We start from the raw sequence: 20,078 nt of genomic DNA, 5'->3' as shown, positions 1-20,078 counted from the left end.
AGCTAATGAACTGCTGTCATATATCTGTGGGATCTGTTGTTTCTGGTAATGCTACACTAACACTCTATTAGGATCTCTAACCGAACATCAACTTGTCACTTTTCTGAACGACTTTTAAAACCATCTTAACATAGTATTTTTATAAAAACTTAACGACTGAAATATTTTTTTAGTATGCAAAAACTAAAGTCATTTATTAATGAATACCCTTTCCCTTTGGTTTTATTAAAAATGTATTATAATTATACAATTCCTTTAAAAGAACTAGTTTGTGGTTTCGTGTCCATATACTGTAATAGAAGTCAATGGGGGCCAATGTTGTTTGGTTACCAACATTCTTCAAAATATCTTCTTGTATGTTCTGCTGAAGAAAGGAAGTCAGACAAGTTTGGAATGACAGAATGGTAAGTAAATGATGAAACGATTTTCATGTTTTGGTGAACTGACCCTTCATCAATTGTTTCATATTAATTTCATAACGCTATACTCTTAACTGCATGTTAACAAATGTCACATTTATTTCTGTTTTTGTTTCCCTAAAGGAATTTTTAAACAAAGTTGATCCTAAATAAAACGACGACTCCATCAGGTCGAACAAAGTTTCACACATACACCCGCACGCACACACACACACACACACACACACACACACAAAGCATGCATATTTCATAGGTATTTTGATTTGAGTTCTTGAACTCTAAACATATTAACATAGATGGGTATCACTGTGATTGCTCTAACAACCAAATCCAAAGAAATTTGTGATCGGCAACGAGTGGACTTCCCGGATAGTTAAGTAGCTTTTAGCCTCTCCGGTTCTCTCTGTGGTAGAGCAGCTGTCGAGTTGCCCATTCGCAGTAGTGTGTCTAAGAGGCCCTTCATTAGCAAGAGCTTTTTCAATTGTTGATCTTATCAGGGTACCAGATGTCTCGGGTTTGGAAACCCCCCTTCTAGTATCACACACACTCTCTCTCTCTCTTGGTCCCAGAGAGACTGTTACCCCTCCAGTGATGCGATGCCGTACGGGCCTGTCGCCCCTCAAATCAGTGCCGTGGTCTGTTCTTTTCTCTGTGTAAATAATCACGCACTCACACTCGCTGCATTATCAGGGGCAGCCATCAGAAACAACAACTGCTCTGTCTGCTCAACACACACTCCGGGCAACAGACACGCTGGCACGCCAACACGGTGGAGCGGAGACGTGCGCGCACATACATCAAACGATCAGATTGATCATTCATCCGCTGGTCAATCTGAGTGAACTTCACGGGTGATTTTATGTATCCAAACGTATTCTGTTTCCTGGTTCTAATACGTAAAAGCAAACAGATCTGTTGTCATGCATTGAACAGATCACACGCATGCATTTACTGCGTCGTGTTTAGATTGTGTGACAGAGTGGGTACATGTGATGCAAGTGCAAAGTTACGTGTTTGTTTTGAAAGAATGTTTGTGTGGTGAAAGCACATGAATGTCTCGGCTTAAAGTAACTTACCCATGTTCTCTGATCAGGCATGCGAAACTGGGGGCGGGACAGAAGGGAAAGAGCGAATCAAAATCAAGAATCAGAGAGATCAACTGTTTGTGATTTGTAATGGGATGTCATAGCGATCGACAAAGTTAAACTCAAAAGGCTCAATGTGCTAAGTATTTTACAAAATCATAACTAACTATATGGTTGTGTCTAAACATTTACATTTTACAATTGATACAATGCAAGAATGAAGTTGCGGATGTGTATAGGTTTAGGTATTGTGGTTGGCATATTTGTAGAGTGCTACAACATAACAACAGGGGGAAGACCAACCTGATCTCACAGGAACTTGTAACAATTTAACAGAGTGGCTTATTTGTATGAATTCGTACGTTGTGAAAACGAAAAGCGATTACTAGGGAAAAAGCAATACCCCTAACCAAAACGTAAATGGCGCGAAAAGCAATTCGTACTAAAATGTACAAATGAGATCGTACAAATTCATTGGAATTAGCCAAAATAAGCCAAATCGTCAAATAGTTTCGTTTTTGCTGTGAGATTGTGTTGGGAAGACACAATGATGGTGGGTCTCTATACAGACTATAAATTTTGAGTCTGTTTAAAGAAAAAAAAACATCACTAACTATCTGGCAATTGTTTCTAAACTCATAAAATATCGTACAGTTTCTGAACATCTTCCAAATATACATTTGAGATATCCAACACTTTCGGTTTTTGTATTGTACTAGTCTATGTGAAAAGGCACTATTTAAAACTACATTTCCCATAATGCATCAGTTCTGTCAACAGCTTTCCTGGTGCTGAATAGATAGTCCTGAAGAGAATGCAGTAAGATGGATGCTGATAGGTCACCTCATTAGGCGGCGTGTCAGGAACATGTGGATATTATCTTGCGCAGACACAAGGCATACACAGAGAATAAATCAGCCCAGTGAAACAGCCAATAAAACGCTGTCCTGATACAGCCAATAAAACACTACACCAGACTGTGTGTGGGGGGGGGGGGGGGGTGTGTGTACGAGAACTACGTACAGAACTGTGAGTGACACTGATAGTGAACATGCACACAGACACACACACAAACCACTGACATAGAGCAGACAGGTTTTAGAATACACACAGACTAATGAGGTCACATGGATACTTTAGCACAAAACCGCACGCTTACACACTTAAACTCTGACAAACTCACTCGATCCAGATGCACAGTTCACATAAATTACACAAATGTACCACATACACACACACACTCCATCCAGGGGCGGGGAAGGTGGGGGTCAATGTCTGGCAGTTTAACAGGGTATCATATTGTGACATCATAATCAAAGACACCCACACAGAGAGACGTGTCACAAAGCTTCCACCCTGTCTGAATCTCACATCTGGACCTGATCACAAGGAAAAGATCAGTGCAGAGGAACACGGGAGTCACTATGTTAATGCCGAAACATGGGCTCTGTAAAGCTAGTGCCAACGTAAAATATCATGTAAATATCGGCGTCTTACAGGTTTTTGTCAAGTTGCATTGAGTGGACAAATAACATCATGTCGATATTGAAATTCAAATGCTGATGTTTCTAAAGGGATGCAGACACTCCCAATCTCCCCGCCTGGTTAAAATAAGTAGTCCACTGTGAGTTTTGTGCTGATTTAGGGCTTTCATCTGACCTTATGTTTGGCATTTCAAAAGACGGCTTTCAATAATCTGGTCATTGTCTTCCTTTTTATTAGCACTTGTGTCTGGAATGGCTTGCATTAACACAAACCACAGTAGCACGCATGGAGGCAATTGAAAATAGGCTGACGATTCGAGCAGGACTGTGGGGATGAGGTGTAAAACTAAAATGGAGTTAGCAGTGGGAAAATGTTCTGGCAAAGCTCACCTGTGGGTGGAAGAGGAATCCAGGAGCGGGTCGCATGTATTTATCCTTCAGGACTTCGAATGGATCATTCATCTTTCTCTTCTCAACCCTGCTGATGTTAAACTTCTATCAGTCCTCATGGCGAGTATAACTGACATTCGTTATCAAGAATGGTAATACTATTACAGTAAGAAGGACTTGTGATTGACAGTACCTGTAAATGGGGTCCATGAAGAAAGGGGTGGGTCTTGCATGCTGGAGGGAGGGGTCGGTCTTGGGTGGCTCCACTTCCACCCTCTTTTCAGCAAAGACAGGATTCTTCCGTATCTCTTCTTCTCTCTTTCTCTTGCCTCGGCTTCGTCCGCCAAGGCTCAGGTCCAGCGGCTGATCCTGATTGGCTGATTGTACGTGTGAGGCTTCAGGTTTCAATGGCGCACAGGTGGGCAAAAGAGGCTCTTCCTTCCGTTTGGTGGTTAGATCAAAAGGCGATTCCACCCTTTTGAGTTTTTTCCCCTCAACTGGAGGGCTTTCTGGCTCCACCTTGTGGCCCGGAGGTCGAAGTTGCTCTCTCTCAGGGAACGGATAGACCGAGGGAGAGAACGCAGGGAAGAAAGATAGAGGGAACATGGAAGGATATGGCAGTGCCCCAACTTTCTTGTCTTGCAGGCCTGTGAGTCCAGTAGAGCCAAAATATTTCTCGGCGATGGAGGCTATGGCCTTTATTGAGTCATTAACAGCACCAGAAACAGCTGTATTCTCTTCCAAAGATGGCTGATGGAGGCCCGATGCTGGAAAATCTTTTCCATTACCGGTGTTGTTACTACCACTGGAGTTGATGAGAGTTGGACTCTGGGCATCGCTGAACCCACTTGACTTCCTTTTTGGCCCCTTCCCATTTTCCCGCACACGCACTCGTTCCCGGTCGCTTTCTGCTTCACTGTCTAGCTCTGAACCTGAAGTGCTTTCCAGCTCACTCCCACTTGGAGTGCTGACATCATCCAGATCACTACTCTCGGATTGGTCGCTCGATTTCCCACCATGCCTTGGCTTGGAGACGGACCCTTCTTTTGGACGCTCCGCACCCTCTACTACTCCATTTAGAGAGTCCTTATGGAAACTCTTCAAGAGGTCATGTGACCCAGTGATGGGTGAGGACAGTAGTGGGCTCTTCCGAAGCTCTGTGCTTTGAGGGCCGTTGATTGGGGACGTGGATGGGATTAGAGGGGGCCGGTGGTAAAGTCCTGATGGGAAAAGTCCTGGAAAACTGAACGGGAATGCCGGAGGGGCTGCTGGGAACGTCAGCCCACCATGATGCCGGTTTGTCCCGAAATAGTCTGCTAAACCAGGGCTCCCATGGCTCATTCCAGCCAACGTAGACTTATCCAGGCCAGGGGCGCCGGGGAGGGTCATGCCCTGCCCAAACAAGCCTCCCGCCGCAGCGGCGAAATGGTTTTTGCCCTCGCAGAAGCGCCGGTGTTTGTTTAGGGAAGATGTGGTGCTAAACATCTGGCCGCAGTCTTTACACTTGATCTGAGTGCGACAGTCTGCGTGCATGCGCTTGTGACGGCACAGATTGGAGAACTGCGTGTACGATTTGTGGCAGACCTCACCTGGAGATAGTGAGACAGGGACATACAGCGTAAAAAAACTGTAGATTTTACATGTCACATACACATATCCATTTACAAAACAAACAGATATGCAGGGTAAGCAAGGATGACAGATAAAGGAATGCAATGTCATACACAGGTGCACACACACACACACACACACACACACAACAGACAAAGACGACTTCACAATGGTTCTATTTTAAGCGTGAGAAGGAAACAGAGTTGCATGAATCCTCTCCTGCAGGTCCGTTCCCATGGACCAAGATACGTCTCTGTCTATCATACACGGACACACACACGTCGCATACACATCTCACACCATTACAAACCAACAAACAATATCAACACAACTCATGACTACTGACCTCAATATCAGTGGATCTAAATTTTAAGTACTCTAAACCTGACAAAACCCCCTTTACAAGTACATAACAAACCTAATAGTGTGAAACAAAGCCTGTATTTCTCATCCTAATCACACGTATCACATTTATAAATGGGATGTTTTCTGAATTTAAGCAAGTTGAAGGAATTGTTAGGGAGTGTGGCAGGGTGCTTGGCTAATCCCTGTCGGTTTGCATGAGGTATGAGGTGCACTATGAGAGGATGTTCTACCGCGGGGTTTGTTTATGGAGTCAGTCGGGTCTGATCAAAAGATGGGGTGTAAATATTAGTGCAGCGAGAGTGGACGACTTAAGTGTGTCTTATCAAAGTCCGTTTTTCTTTTTTGAAATGAAGCACATGCAGATTCAAACTTACTGCATAGATATCTAGGAAGACACACAGACACATACATACACAAATCGCTTATGTTATTGTGAACAACTGCACACAAACACGGATGAACAGGTGTGAAATCTGGGGAGTGTAAAGGGAGATCTATGAGCACTTGTGTTTTGTCAGCTCTTCATAGACGGTAACAAAATATTATAAACACATTCCACAGTGGTTAACATCCAGTGGTAAAATGAATTAGCGTTACAGCGCTGTGTGTGTGCGTGTCTCTCTGCTCTAGACAGAACATTTTCAGGCGACGGCTTCAACAAAGAATTGCAAACGCTATAAATGCGCAATCCCAAGCGTGAATCAGTGTGTCTGGGTGCATATGTGTGTTTTGTTACGAGGTCATTAAGTGTTGTTAGCAGTGCTTGTTTAAATGCTGATTGCTGTAAATGGCGGTGTGCTGGTCTCTGTACAGGCAGGGCTGCATGTGGTAGTGATTTGCCTGGAATGGCCAGACTTAGCAGGCTAGTTACTGTCTGATACAGGGTTTGGGGGGGCAGTGTCTAAACAAGCTGTGTGAGATCAGAGCTATCAGGGTCAATGCATGAAGTTCAACCGGCCAAAGTTCAGAGGTCACGCTATGGTTTTAAGACATTAAAATCGGTATGAGGTCCTTATGCGGGATGAGATTAAGATCTGAGGTCATTCGCCTATTAGGTCAGAGGTCATGCATTTGAAATCAAGAGCGTGGAGCTGGTGTAATGACATTTAGTGTAACCGAAATTTAAAGTGAACATGCACAACATGCTCAAAACGGTTAAAAATGCAATTCCTGTGATCACAGTGTTAATAGTACATTTAATAATTTAACAGGAATAATTTCCGTTTGTATGATGAAAGATTTATATAAAACATCTGGGTATGAATATGCAAATACAATAAAGTCTAATGGTTAGAGCGTTGGGCTTGTGATCAGAAGGTTGCCGGTTCTAATCTCAGTGCCAGCAGGTCATGACTGAAGGGCCCTTGAGCAAGACACCTTACCCCTGATTGCTCTGCAGTAATGTGACACTGTATAAAAACTACTTGTAAGTCGCTTTGGATAAAAGCGTCTGCCAAATGAATAAATGTAAATGTAAATGTAAATGTAAATTTACTTATGTCTATAAATATCAGTGAGGGTCAAGGTTAGTGAATAAATGCACACATTTGTTTTGGTATCTTTGTGGGAACTTGCCATAGACTTCTGTTGTTTTTATTATTTAGTTTAAAACCTTTTGCATTTTATCATTTTTAAATAAGCATCATTTTTAAATTTGGTTTTAAATCATTAATTTCCCTTGTTGGGACCTAATCTTCTAGGTGGTTTTACTATCCTTGTATACCTGTACACACACACACACACACACACACACACACACACACACACACACACACACATATACTGTACACATTCTGTACACACAACAAATACCACAGCCTGTAGGAAAACAATCATACTTCTGTAACTTTACCAGTAGTTATAGTTAATGAACACAAACAAGGTTATTTAAACAGTCTATAATTGAAAAATAATTCTGAAATATTCGAGAAGTTCAAAAATAGGTGAATTACTCCACATGGTAAGATTTGTTCTCTATAAAAGTTACTTTGCAAACCAAAATACTAAATAACATTGGAACGACTCCATTGGTTATCAAATTCATGCTATCTTGCATTAAAGAAAACATGAAATCAAAATATATTTACAGCACTTTCTTTATATTTATGTGCATGTTGCATGCATTGATGCATGTTAATCTAAAAGTAATGTAACAAAAGAAAAGGTATACATTGATGCCTCTTGAAAAGACCTTGGGTTTGGGAACAGTGCTGGATATAAAATGACAACAATCCAATCCATTCCTGATACAATCCAATCCAAGTCCCAATATTTGTTGAATGGTCTGGGTTGCGCTTTCCCGAAACCTTCGTATCGCTACGTCGTTCTTAAGATTATATCGCTAACACTCTTAAGGTATAACTTAAGAATGACGTCGCGTTAAAAAGGTTTCGTGCAACACAGTCCTGGTCATTACGTGAGAAAATGAGTTACGAAAGCTGTTTCATGTTGACTTTAAATATGCAAGATACAGATGAGAGATGAATTTGACATCAGCATGAGCCTGGAGAGCTCCACCACACTTTCAATAACAACACGCATGATACGTTTCCTTGCATTATGATTCTAAAACCATTAGTTTTTATGCATTTTGCAAATGTTTTTGTCCAATTTGCCTGTTTTCTAGGACCCTAATGGGCTAAACGAAGCAGTGGAGCTCTTCAGATCTGTGGTGAGGTGTTCAGAGTAGAAAGCATGCAGACTTACATATGAAGGGTCTGAGTGACTTACATATGAAGGGCTTGACGGAGGAGTGGATGTGTTTATGCTGTTTAAGGCCCGAGGAGGTGGCGAAGGTCTTGCCACACTCAGGGCAGGCGTGAGCCCGCGCCCCCACATGCTGAGAGCGGATGTGTCTCTGTAAGTTGCTGGGGTCTGTGAACACCTGCTGGGTATAGACAGAGAGAGAGAGGGAGAGAGTTCACATTCACAGTTCGCAGACACCCTATGGTGATGAGGGTCCACTCAGGAGATGATGTCTGGACTCTACCTTTGAGCAGTTTTCACATTCGTAGTGTTTGCCGCTGTCGTGAGACATCTGGTGGCGAATCAGGTTGGACTTCCAGTTGAAAGCCTTTGGGCACTGATCGCACTTGTATTCCCTTTCGTCGGAGTGAGACAGCGAGTGAGAGTCGAGACTGAAAGAGTTTAAAATACAGAACGGTTAAAATTGTTACATAAATCGTGTTACACAATCGTCATACAGTTCCTCTGGGTGTCTGGCTTTGTTATATTTTGGACACATAACTGTCCCTGTAATTTGGATAAAGCCCTTTTTAAGGATGTTTATAATATTAATAATTAAAAAAGGTGTAAATAATGTAGGTTAAGCATCATCTGTAGTTATACTAATCATCTTTATGTAAAAACAACAGCAGTGTTCAAGAAGAAATAAATGTGTGTCTAACCTCTGGGCGTCTGGAAAGATCTGTTCACACTCCTTACACTCCTGTGGGGAATGGGGCATGTTCAGAGGGTGTAGATGCAGGTCGTGATCTGATGCCCCGGGCAGACCCTGCTGGGACAGCTTGAAGCCGGAGGCAGGCGGGGTTCCACACGCGTGCTTCTGATGGTCCAACAGCTCCGAACCAGATTCAAAGTTCAGATCACAGTCCTCACAACGATACTGACGTTCCTCTGTGAGAATTGAAAGCACGTTAGAATTTGAATATGTGTGAACGAGTCTGTGACTGTGTGTGTTCGTAAACTAACCGTGTATGTCTGGAGCCATGGCCTCACATGAAACGTCCTCAGCCTTCATGAACAGAAGGAGTTCCTCACCAGGCAGAACCTCACAAACCACACGGTAAAAGATCTAGAACAAAATATGAAACAAAATATTGATATTAGAAACAAAACTTTAAGCATAACTTTGCTTAGCCTCAATGCACAAAATGTCACGGAACAAAAAGACAACAGATTCGGATGGACAAACAATGCTGGGAATCGGAGCCTGTGTGCGTTTAAAACGGACGTTTTAAAAGAACCCGCACTAAGACCTATCTGTTTAAGACTCGTACACTTCCTGTGTGAACACAATAGATAGATGGAGAAACACTCACGGATGGTGTTATTTTTGGCAAGCCTTGAAGGCATTAGACAGCACACTTCCTATCCGTCTGACGGTGACATTTCAGCATTCTTATTAGAGATGTCACACAATCAGACAAACACACGCATGAACAAAAAACTGATAAAATGATAAAGGCCTGGTGAGGTGGAGACCTCTGGGAAAGGCCACGGTCAGTGTGTGTGAGAAAGACCCAGCAGGTCGTAGGGGACACTGAGGGACACAAAGTTGCGCTCCATTGTTTAACAGGAGAATACAGGGAACTAGGAGAACCCGCAAGACGACATGAGAACAGTCTCACACAAACTTTCACGGCCCGTCTACCCATTCTGGTGCCTTCCTGCAGATCGATGATATCTTCTAACCAACCCTCTTTTTCTGTGTGTGTGCAAACATGTTTGGTTATTCAACCTTTTTTTAAAGATCACTAATATATCAAAACAAAAATCTTTTTTGAAGTGGAAAATGCTCATTTATAAACCATGCGTCCAGGTGTGTGTTTCTATCTCACACACACAAAAAAAGGGAGCAACAATAATATTGTGCGTAGGCTTGGGAATCGCATGATCTTTATTGATTCCAATTCCAATTCTGCTTATCGGTTTAGCCTGCTACTTGACTTGTTTGCAAATATATATATATATTTATGAGCACCGGAGCGTGTATATACAGTATATAATGTAAACATATACATTTTTTTCTGATTTAGTACAATTTGTATTACCATATCTGATCGCAAATACTATAGTTAACTATGCTTATTATACTAAAAATATGGTTAATTTTCACAAGGGCTTTTATTGATATACCAGGAGATCAGGCAACTTGTGTACTTTTCTGAAAATATATACACAGGAATTGATTAAAGAGATTAACATTTTAATCTCAATAATCTGATTCCTATTCCTTTCAATTCCTAGCCTTTTGATTCCGATTGCAAATTGTGAGTATGAGACAAAAGCAGAGCTGTTGTGAGAGGCCATAGGAGGAATGATACAGAAACACACTCATAGCACTCGCTGGCCCGGGGCGCGGCAAGCCAGCCAAGTCCAGAGATCAGGGGAGTTTAGTGGGCATCACTCCTGGCAACATAACCTGGGCCGAGGCCTGTTCTTCAGTGCCAGGGAATCGTGCCAACTTGCATGTCTTTTCAGATGCAGTGTGTGTTGAACTGTGTTCGCTTGCACAGATACAAAGATACACAAACGCACAAAAGGATCCTTTGGATCGTGAGGATAAATGCTTATTATCAGCAGGATTTTTGGAACGGGTAACCACCACAACAAACAAATGATCACGAGAATACATGTGTATGCCTAATCTTATTTAGCTATACCTTGGAGACAAAAATGGGATCTAAATCTTACAGAAGAGAGAAACTTAAAATATAAAACATTTCATGAATAATTTTTTTAATGCAAAGCTTCTTGGGGAGTTAAGATTCGACTTAGTTTGTAGCAACTCTTACCATTTTTTAACAAGTCCACCGTATGTTCTTATGTAGATGAGATGTCTAAATGAGTGTGTGTGTGTGTGTGTGTGTTGGTTGCGATGTCTGGCCCTTCTAGGTCAAATGATTAAGTGAAGGTTGTAAACTTTCAGTGGCTTATAATAACAGACAGTGAGGAGTCATTACACTTTACCTTAAACACACACAGGGAGTCAATAAACCAGCCCTCTCCAAAGCAAGACCTCAGAACAACAAATATGATTCTTGTAAATTCTTGACCCAAGTCAGAAAGGACAAAACGTTTATTATCAGGGCTTATCAACTCAAAACTTTCAGGTAAGTACACGCACATGGTCTGGCCACAGGCACTTGCATGTGACGTTAAGGGCACTGAGAAGTGTACTAGATAACTGTTGACTTCAGCGACTACTGAAGCAAACAGAGTAAGATTTTCCTCTCAGCTGTGTTTCAAGCGTAGAGGTCACTTCATATACAAGCACCACACACACATACAAAGCTCGCCCCTATTGTGTAAGTGTCTATGAGAAACGGATGTTAGTCGACTGATGCCCTGATAAACAGGTCCATTAGATTCTTCGTTCAGTGCTACAGGAATGAAAAACACTCTCACAACGACCAACGCCTCTCCTCTAAAAATCCCCCTTTCCCCTTTTACACACATGATCTGAAATTCCTCTGTAAAGGTGATGAGTGATAAACTGTGATAATCTCAAGATGAATTAAAGCGGTCAGGGTGTCCTGCTTCTTTAAACTATTTCTTTAAAAAAATATTAATAACTTTGCGATATGTGCAAAATAAATCTTTAAATTAAAAATCAAAACCAGTTTCCTTTTTTATGAATTAAATATACATTGAAAACTATAGCAAAACTCACTGGATTTGTGAAGGTGGGTGGTTGGTTAGCTGGAAAGGAGAAAAAGAAAAGTACATTCCTTCACCTTCACAGAACCCAAATTCTCTTTTCTCTCTAAAAGTTGATAAGGGTCAATCTTTTGTATCTCTCTCTCACTCTGTTTTGTTGCTATAAGGAGGTACAGAGCGATTATAAAACACATGGGTTGCCGGAAGCCATAAAGTCTAAGCCGAACTCTTTGTTATGACAAGGTGTCATAGTTTAACAATTATGGCCCATATCATAACACTGCCTCTGAGCAGGTTCTCTTTCTCCATCTCCCCCCACTGTCTCTCTTTCTGTGTATGTTAAGATTTAGGAAAGTGTAATCTTTTTTTTATTATCCTGCTTTGTAATAATTCATAGATTTCTGGTTATCAAGACAGAATTCCACAGGATTCCAAAGAGAGCATGTTTTCTTCAATTGGACAAAGTATATAATTTAAACAATTGGCCTGATAAAAATGTTTTATGCATTATAAGCACGTGTCTTTACACTTGAAAAGGCTTCAAGAGTTCTTTGTTACATTATATATTTGAGTTAATTGGATAAAGTTTAAGGTCGCTGAATATTTTGCAAATTGGAAGTCCAGAAGAATTCACTGTTATAAAAATAAATATTCATGTTTTTCCAACAGTGTAAATGCTTTTGTTTATAAACCTTGACAGCCCAGCTAAACACTTTTTATACATATATCAATTGAATATATAGCAGTGATTAACTGTCTCTAATAGTCTCAATATAAATAAAAACATTTAATCATAGTTTATTTAACCTATTAAAATCCATCCATTCATCCAGTCATTTTAATCCAGCACAACACAGCTCAGTTAAACTTCAGTCTAGTCCCGTTTTACTTTACTTCAACTCCACCACTCACTTTAGCTCCTTAATTTCATCCAGCTCAACTCTATATCATTTAATTTAACTCAATTTAATCCAGGACAACTCAACTCAATTTAACCTGCATTTAATTTAACCTAAATTTAACAGAGTTTCAAGCTATTTAATTAAATCCAGACAAACCCAACTCGGAAAAACCCACTGAAATATAATGAAATGCAGTTTATCTTAATCCACCCCAATATTCTCAGTTCTTATTCAATCCAGGCCCTTCATGCCTCCTCCATTCCTACCTCTCAAATATAAACATAAAGGCTTTTAAACCGTAACATTAATACACTGTAACACTTTTAAACTCTTTTAAAAATAAGCAAAAAGGACAAACTAACCTCACAGAACTGATTCAACTTTAAGAGAAGAAAATATACTGGATGCTCAACACTCAAAGTTTGTGGTGTGAGGAGAAGCTGTGAATTTATGATTGTGAGTCATTCCCACTCTCTCTCTCTCTCTCTCTCTCTCTCTCTCTCTCTACTCCACTCTACTCTTTAAAAGACTTCCTTCATAACTGTCTTTCACTCCATAAGAATTCAGGAATTTGTCGTCCCTCATATCCGAGTGCAAAGATACAAAATGTGTGATTATCATCACGCTTGAACGAGAGAGTGTGTGTGGGTGTGGGTGTGATCCTGGCCTGTGGTCCTTCACGCTGCAGCCAGGATACAAAAGACCAAAACACGAAAACAGCGACACACTCGGACACACACATAGATTGACAAAATAGAAGGAATCTGCTATTAAAGATAGCACAAACACCTTTAAACGCTCCAGTATATCAGTCATGCAGGTGCTCTGTGTGTGTGTTTGTGTTCTTCACGTACCTGCTCATGTATCTGGCAGGTTGTGAGGTTGTGTTGGTGGGTTGATGAAGAGACCTGGATGTGCCTTAGCCAGCTCCTGCTATCATACACGCGCCCATCCAAACTTGTCTGCTCACCCTGAAAGAGAGAGAGAGAGAGAGAGAGAGAGAGAGAGAGAGAGAGAGAGAGAGATCAGTCTTTGATCTTGAACTTTAACAGATTACTGTGCAGTAAGTAAAATCTCATGCCACCCACCAAGATTTAGAAAAAGGTGATGCATACTTGCACATGCTCACTTTAACACACACACACATACTTGACACACAATGACAACATCTTTCTTGTACACTTCATCTTTATCAACTTTTATTCCCAAATAAAACAAAAGTGATTCTCAAAAGCATGGTCCTGTGGATACGTTTACAGTTCAGTTCATACCAGGATTACACTTGAACACCACAGCGATGAAAAAATCTGTGTGATTTTTCCTGATTTTAGTAAAGAAATATGAGGGAACACTGTTTTATCAAGCAAAGAAAATAACAGCAACGTTTCACTTTTAAAAAACACTAATTCAAGCCATTGTTAAACAGTTGCTCTGCAAAACACTGTATGTCACACTTTTATTTTTTTTCATTTGATCACAGAAAATACAAGGGAAAAATGCATTTCAAAAGATTCTTAATCGCAGACTTACATAAAAAATTTATTTGTTTTACAACCTGTCTATTTCACAACGATTTTTTTATTTCCCTGTCCAAGCTCTATTAGATTTTTGTTGACAAAATTCTTGAAACAAAGTAACGGATCAATCTTTGAAAGTTCTGCAAGACAACACATTCTGACACAAATATAAACATGTCGTTAACAGAGATAAATAATTGCATTTTTGCTACAATTTCAATCTAATTTTCTTGTCAGGCTATTTAGCCTGAGAGTTTTTGTAGGCTAATCTAAGGTTAAGTAAATCAAGTGCACGCAACCCCCCCCCCCCACCGAACACACTGACAACACTTTTCCTTTCCCATGTCTCAGCGCACTTCAGACACAAACACACAACCTGAACACTTCGAAAATACCCCGATTATAAATCATAATAAATAAATTAAATCAAGTCAAGTCAGAAAACACAAGGATTAAACGTTAGCATGTCTGGAAATAAGTTTGATTTCAAACTAAAAATAAATAAACGAATTATTAAAATTGTTTTATTGTCTAATTTAACACATTAAACTAGGAGCTGTATTTTTTCGATTTAACTGTCCATTGTCTCGTAATAAAAATCCATCTGCTAATTTCATTGTACAAAAATCTGTTCCCACTCGCAAAACAAACCAAATATTTTGTTTAAATGCGTATAAAAACGCAAGACATCATTCATAAAAATAACACTCCTAAAACGCTGTTATAAAAAGAAATAAAAGCTGGCCCCATAAAACATAAATTCGGCGAACAAATGCTTCTAAGGCTGTAAAGAAAATAATACAATGACCAGAGATATTGCGATGTGCATTTCAATAACGGGTTACGCTTCAGAGCTAAGAACCAAAGCCACTAGTTTCGATACAATTAAACAAGTTCAAAGGTGAAGAATGAATGGACTTTTATTTGACCATTAATTCGCGGCGTGTCAGAAAGAAAGGCTGATATACGGACATAATGCACCTACCTCAAGAACTCCGAGAAAATCTCACTGAGAAGAACGAATGGATACAACGGCACCAAAACGCACAAAACTCCGGCACTGCGCGCCTCGAAAAACTCACAAAAGCCACGAACGAGCTCACGTACGCGACCGCTCGTGTTGTTGTGTTTTGCGTCTTGTATCCCGTGTCGTGTCTCTTGTTAGAAAAAAAGAAAACAGTGTGACAAACGCTTTGGGATTTCGCCTCCTCTTTGCTCTTATCAAGTGGACGACACGCCAAATTTCCCCGCGGACGCAAACTTCGTGCACTTCGGTTTATTCTTCAACGAATCGTGCGGTTAAAGTCCCCAGGTGTCTGTCGGTTTAACCGAACGTCTTACGAAACTTTTCGTCTTATTCAGTGTCCTGTTCCCGCCGTTGGATTGTTGGGAAAAGACAGTGCGAATGAAGAAAAAAAAAGATGGTGAGACCGTTCTTCTATGCACCCGTCCCGTGTGAATGATCTGAGCGTGAAGCGGTGTCTCTGTTTGTGAGAGAGGCGCTGTCTGTCCAGTTAAAGTGAATCCTCTCTTGTCCCGTGCCGTCCCACGCGAGGGAGATGCGCTGATGAGGAGGGTAAGGAGGAGGGGGGACCTGTCTCGCGTGTCCACCGGTCGGAAGTTGCGCGAGGCTCCCCCACGGTAAATTTTAAAGTGACAGAAGCGCTCCGTGGGAGACACGAGGTCAGAGCGAGGTCGGGACGGGGCTGTTCGTGGATAGACTAGAGCCACGCACAGTGGCCGATTTTTTCTGCTTTGATGAAGCAATCGAGCTATCACGGAATCAGTGGGTCTTTTTCTTCCCTGGCTGCTTTCTTTGGTCGCGGAGGAAGAACACGAGAGAAATGAGGGAGGCTCTTGAAAGCCAAGAGCAAGTGAAAGTGCGTTGAGGTTACCAAAGTGCGACCCCGAGAGAGTATTTCCCTCAAAACAGTTAAAACTATTACTTTTTGGATATTTTAACTTTTTGTTTTTATCTTTAATAATCACAAATATGGGGCTGCTTTAATGGTTTTAAATATAAGTTGGATTGATGTTTTTCATTTTAAAAAACACCTGCTCCTAACTCACGAACACATGAGTGCAGGGCATAAGACAGACGAAACATAAACAAATACCTCTTCAAATTTACGCTCATGTCTCGTAATTTTAAGTAACAGAAAACACAAACAAAAGTTGCAAAAGTTTCTTTAAATGGCGAGAAAAAGAGGAAAGATTTATGTGCGGGCCAATCACTTAAAACCGCAATTAAATTCATTACATATTTTAAGTACAGTGTCCATAAAAGTGTCGAGATACTTTGTTGAAAATGTATAGATTATTTAGGTGTTTAATGGGTTATTAATTCTAAACGAGCCTCTCCGGCGCACGTAAAGAAGCGCAGTCCAGTGACGGGACTTTAATATGTCTGATGAAGATGAATATGCCTCCCTGGCCTATCTTTGACATTGAACTCAAGGTCCAGATAATGTCCATTGTTTAATGAAATCGCAGGGCAGAAGCGGAGGAAGGACAGGAAAAATCATGTGTAAATACGGCGGCCCTCGCCAAAGATTCCCATACACCCGCGCTCCTTGAGAACCGCAAAGAGACCCCGGTCCGCCGCGCATCGATTTCCTGCCATTCCTCGACTTGTCCATTGTTGGAAGCCTTTTTAATTTAGCCATAAATTGGGAAAGCTCAGGCTATGAGCTGTTCTATTTTCTCCCTGTCAGGATGAGGGATTTGGTTTATGATGCATTGTGTATTAAATACAAGTAATCTGGGAAAGTGATTGCCTGGCCTCGCCGGGGTCTGATGGAGGGTGGTGATAGAGGGCTCCTCAGCTGAATTTCTCTGAAAAGGAGGAAGCGATAACAGATAAACAAAGGGGCCGGTGGTATCTGTACCAAGCCTGGGGTAACACGGGGTAAGAGAGCGAACGAAGCCCGTGCACATGGCAAGGGTAACCGCCGAGGCGTTAGTTCGTGCCTCTTTCGGTAGATGGCGTATACGAGCCGAGTTTACAAAGTTTTCACTTTCCACTCTCTTCAGGAATGAAGTTGCGTCTTTGCATTTGCGTCACGTTTGTTTAATGCCAGACGCGGAGAAACCTGCAGGCAGTATTTGAATGGGCACAAATGTTTAATTCGATAGATTCGTGGATATTTACTCGAGTCGAGAGACTGTATTATTTAGACAGAGCCGCTCGCCTCTCGCTCTCTCTCTAGAGGGAAGCGCATCAGTCAAGCGCGGAGCTGTGGAGCTACTGAGACGGCGAGTCATTTCTTTTCTCGGCTGCGAAATTGCTGCACACAACGCCGTACACATTAAGGCGTCAAATTGCTCGATGGAACATGAAAGATTCAGTTGTATTGCCTTCAAATAGAAAATCGCCCGAACGACCCTACAATACGACTCGACGCTTAACCATGATTGAATTCAATAAAACCGAATTTAATCCGACCCTATAATGCTTTTATTTAATAAAATCACTATAATTTAGATGGAATAGTTTATGTTTATTTAAACGAGCCATACACGCTACAGATGAGTGCTATTTGAAGATTACAATAAACACAATATTAAAAAGTATGGTGACCATTTAAAGCAGTCTTTAAAATGCTTGTCCTTTAATATTCGTTCGTGAACTCATCGAAAAGAAAAAAATACAAAATATTTTTTATAGTTAAAAATGCAATATTTTGTATGTTTTATTTTTACTTTGACTAGGCTAAGTTGCAATTTGCATGGCTAACTTAAAGCAGAAACACACTACATACTGTAGTTAAATGAAGTCAATGCTTTTTTTTGCTCCAAGAATGAATACTTTGGCAGACAGTGCTGGAGCTCGCTGTTGTCTGCGCTCCGCGCAGTTGGATTTGTTTATTTGCAGTGGACTAGCGCTAGACTGCGCGCATTAAGCCGTTAGGTAAAAGTTTTGTGGAGGGGAATCCCAAATGGGCGAGAAACTGACGCCGACAAGGAGCTGCTCCCCGCGGTCTACCCTCGGTCCTGGAGCCGCGCTCTAATGGAAACACTGTGTACGAGATGCATTCCAGCACATCCTAACGGGAAAGAGGGGGGAAGAAAAGGAAAATATCGCAGCCAAATCCACATGAAATAGTTCAACCATTCATCGAGATAGACCTCCCATTGACAGGAGCGAAAAGCTGCATTAAGCCTGCACCGCGCCTCCCTGCAGACGCTGGGCAGACTTCTCCACAACCAGCTATTAATTTAAAGTGCGGGACCACTCAATCAATGGGCTCAACCAAAACTCATTTAAAGCTGCTCCAACAGACCAATTTAGAGCCCGAGGCTGAGGCTCCTAACCACTTAGTCATCTTTTGTTTGTCTCTAATAGCTTGAAGTAGTATAATGAAAAAGCTGTATAATGTTTTTAAATGTGGCAAGATGAAGCTCTTTAAATTTCAAATGGTAATATAACAAGAACAACAATGTCATCATTAAAAGATCTTGGTTTTAATAACATATGCGTAAATGTATTATCGCAAATTAAAATATTATAAATAAAAAAAAATCACTTTTTGTCACAAATTTCTACAAAATGAGCGTTAAAAAAATACAAATAAACAAATGAATAATATAAGGATAACATGAAACTATGATGTGGGAATTTTTAGGGCAGATTTTTTCCATTAAAAATATATTGTGTGTACATGCGCCAGTTTTGCGTAATACAAAACCGCCACTATTCTCCATCTGTAACCCCAAATAAAAAAGCCCAACGTTTTCGAGAGCTCTCTTTCTTAACACCAACCAATTACCATTAAAAGAGAAAAGAGGAAATGAAAGTGGAAAAATGTAAATAAAAATTTCCTCGGATCTGGAAGTAGGCCCGTAGCGCGTGTGTTAATCTCCACCTCGGTAATTTGGTTCTCCGAGAGAGGTACCGCATCCCCGCTGCTGCGCCCTGCGCGCCATAAATCACATCTTTATGTGGACGGGGTCAGTGCGCCCCCGCCCCCTCATACCGAGGTGCCCGGGCTTAGTATGGCGCGCCTGCGCTGTGTTTACCCTCTCACCCGAGGACCATACCGGCTTGCTCCTAATTATTTAAGATTATTTTCATTCGCCAGGGTCAGAGAGAGAGAGAGAGAGAGAGAGAGAGAGAGAGAGAGAGAGAGAGAGAGAGGGAGAGAGAGAGAGAGAGAGAGAGAGAGGGAGAGAGAGAGAGAGAGAGAGTTTCTGCAGTCTATTTCAGGAGGCAGTCCTCTGCGTTTTAGTGAATTAGTACCCCATCATCTTGGCCCCGCCTGGGCAGTCTCACCCGTTGTGTCCCCCGCGGGCCCCGGGGCCTACCTGCGCGACGAGGGGCCCATGTTTCATCCCAACACACGCACACACAACGTCTGGAAACAGCCAAGTGAAATCAAAACTGGCTAGGTTCCCAAAAACTTCCAACTACGAGCTGAATAATTTACTCCTTAGAAGCACAACTCCGTGGAACAAACAACAAGCACACGTGGCGTAAAATAAAGTGTTAATGAAAATTGCCATGACACTATACGTAGCATCCCATTTCACCAATTTAATCAGTAAATTATTCATTAACAACCTAAATAATCATTGCATTTCTCACAAGCATATACCGTAGTTTGCGTTTTGCTTTAGGAAATACTGTGAAACGCGCTCGTGTTTGTGTGTGGAAGAACAATCCGTAGGGTGTGAAACAGATAGATTGTGTTCCCTGGCCAACGTGAAGTTAATTGCTTTGACAGCGGGAATGACAAGACGTGACTCGGGCGTAATAACAGAGCCCGACTAAAACAGAACCAGTAGTCTGCAGTACAATGCGCTATTCAAACTGCGAGACTTTCAGAGGCCGCGGGGGGACGCGTTTTTAAAAAACATAAGTGGGAAGTGCTGGAGTTGTATTCGCACCGGTGTTTTGGGGTGA

The 20,078-nt window shown here is 41.4% G+C and overlaps 1 protein-coding gene across 4 annotated transcripts in view; it reads right to left on the bottom strand.

Moving 5' to 3' along the window:
* Positions 1–20,078, bottom strand: part of mecom (MDS1 and EVI1 complex locus) — a 127,196-nt gene that overhangs the window by 9,135 nt on the left and 97,983 nt on the right. The window contains exons 1-9 of one of the 4 annotated variants that reach the window (XM_079480844.1): positions 15,162–15,716; positions 13,514–13,630; positions 9,067–9,169; positions 8,763–8,991; positions 8,345–8,492; positions 8,062–8,242; positions 3,572–4,967; positions 3,379–3,469; positions 1,496–1,522 (exon numbers count right to left, since the gene is read on the bottom strand). In XM_079480844.1, coding sequence (XP_079336970.1) covers positions 1,496–1,522; positions 3,379–3,469; positions 3,572–4,967; positions 8,062–8,242; positions 8,345–8,492; positions 8,763–8,991; positions 9,067–9,115 — 2,121 coding nt within the window. In that variant the 5' untranslated portion in view covers positions 9,116–9,169; positions 13,514–13,630; positions 15,162–15,716. Of the gene's footprint in view, positions 1–1,495; positions 1,523–3,378; positions 3,470–3,571; positions 4,968–8,061; positions 8,243–8,344; positions 8,493–8,762; positions 8,992–9,066; positions 9,170–13,513; positions 13,631–15,161; positions 15,717–20,078 lie in introns of those variants that run through there. The other 3 variants (XM_079480841.1, XM_079480842.1, XM_079480843.1) reach the window with 3 other exon arrangements.

The sequence above is a fragment of the Barbatula barbatula genome (genome assembly GCF_947034865.1).
Source record: "Barbatula barbatula genome assembly, chromosome: 19".
NCBI lineage: Eukaryota > Metazoa > Chordata > Actinopteri > Cypriniformes > Nemacheilidae > Barbatula > Barbatula barbatula.
This window is presented reverse-complemented; position numbering and strand designations above follow the sequence as displayed.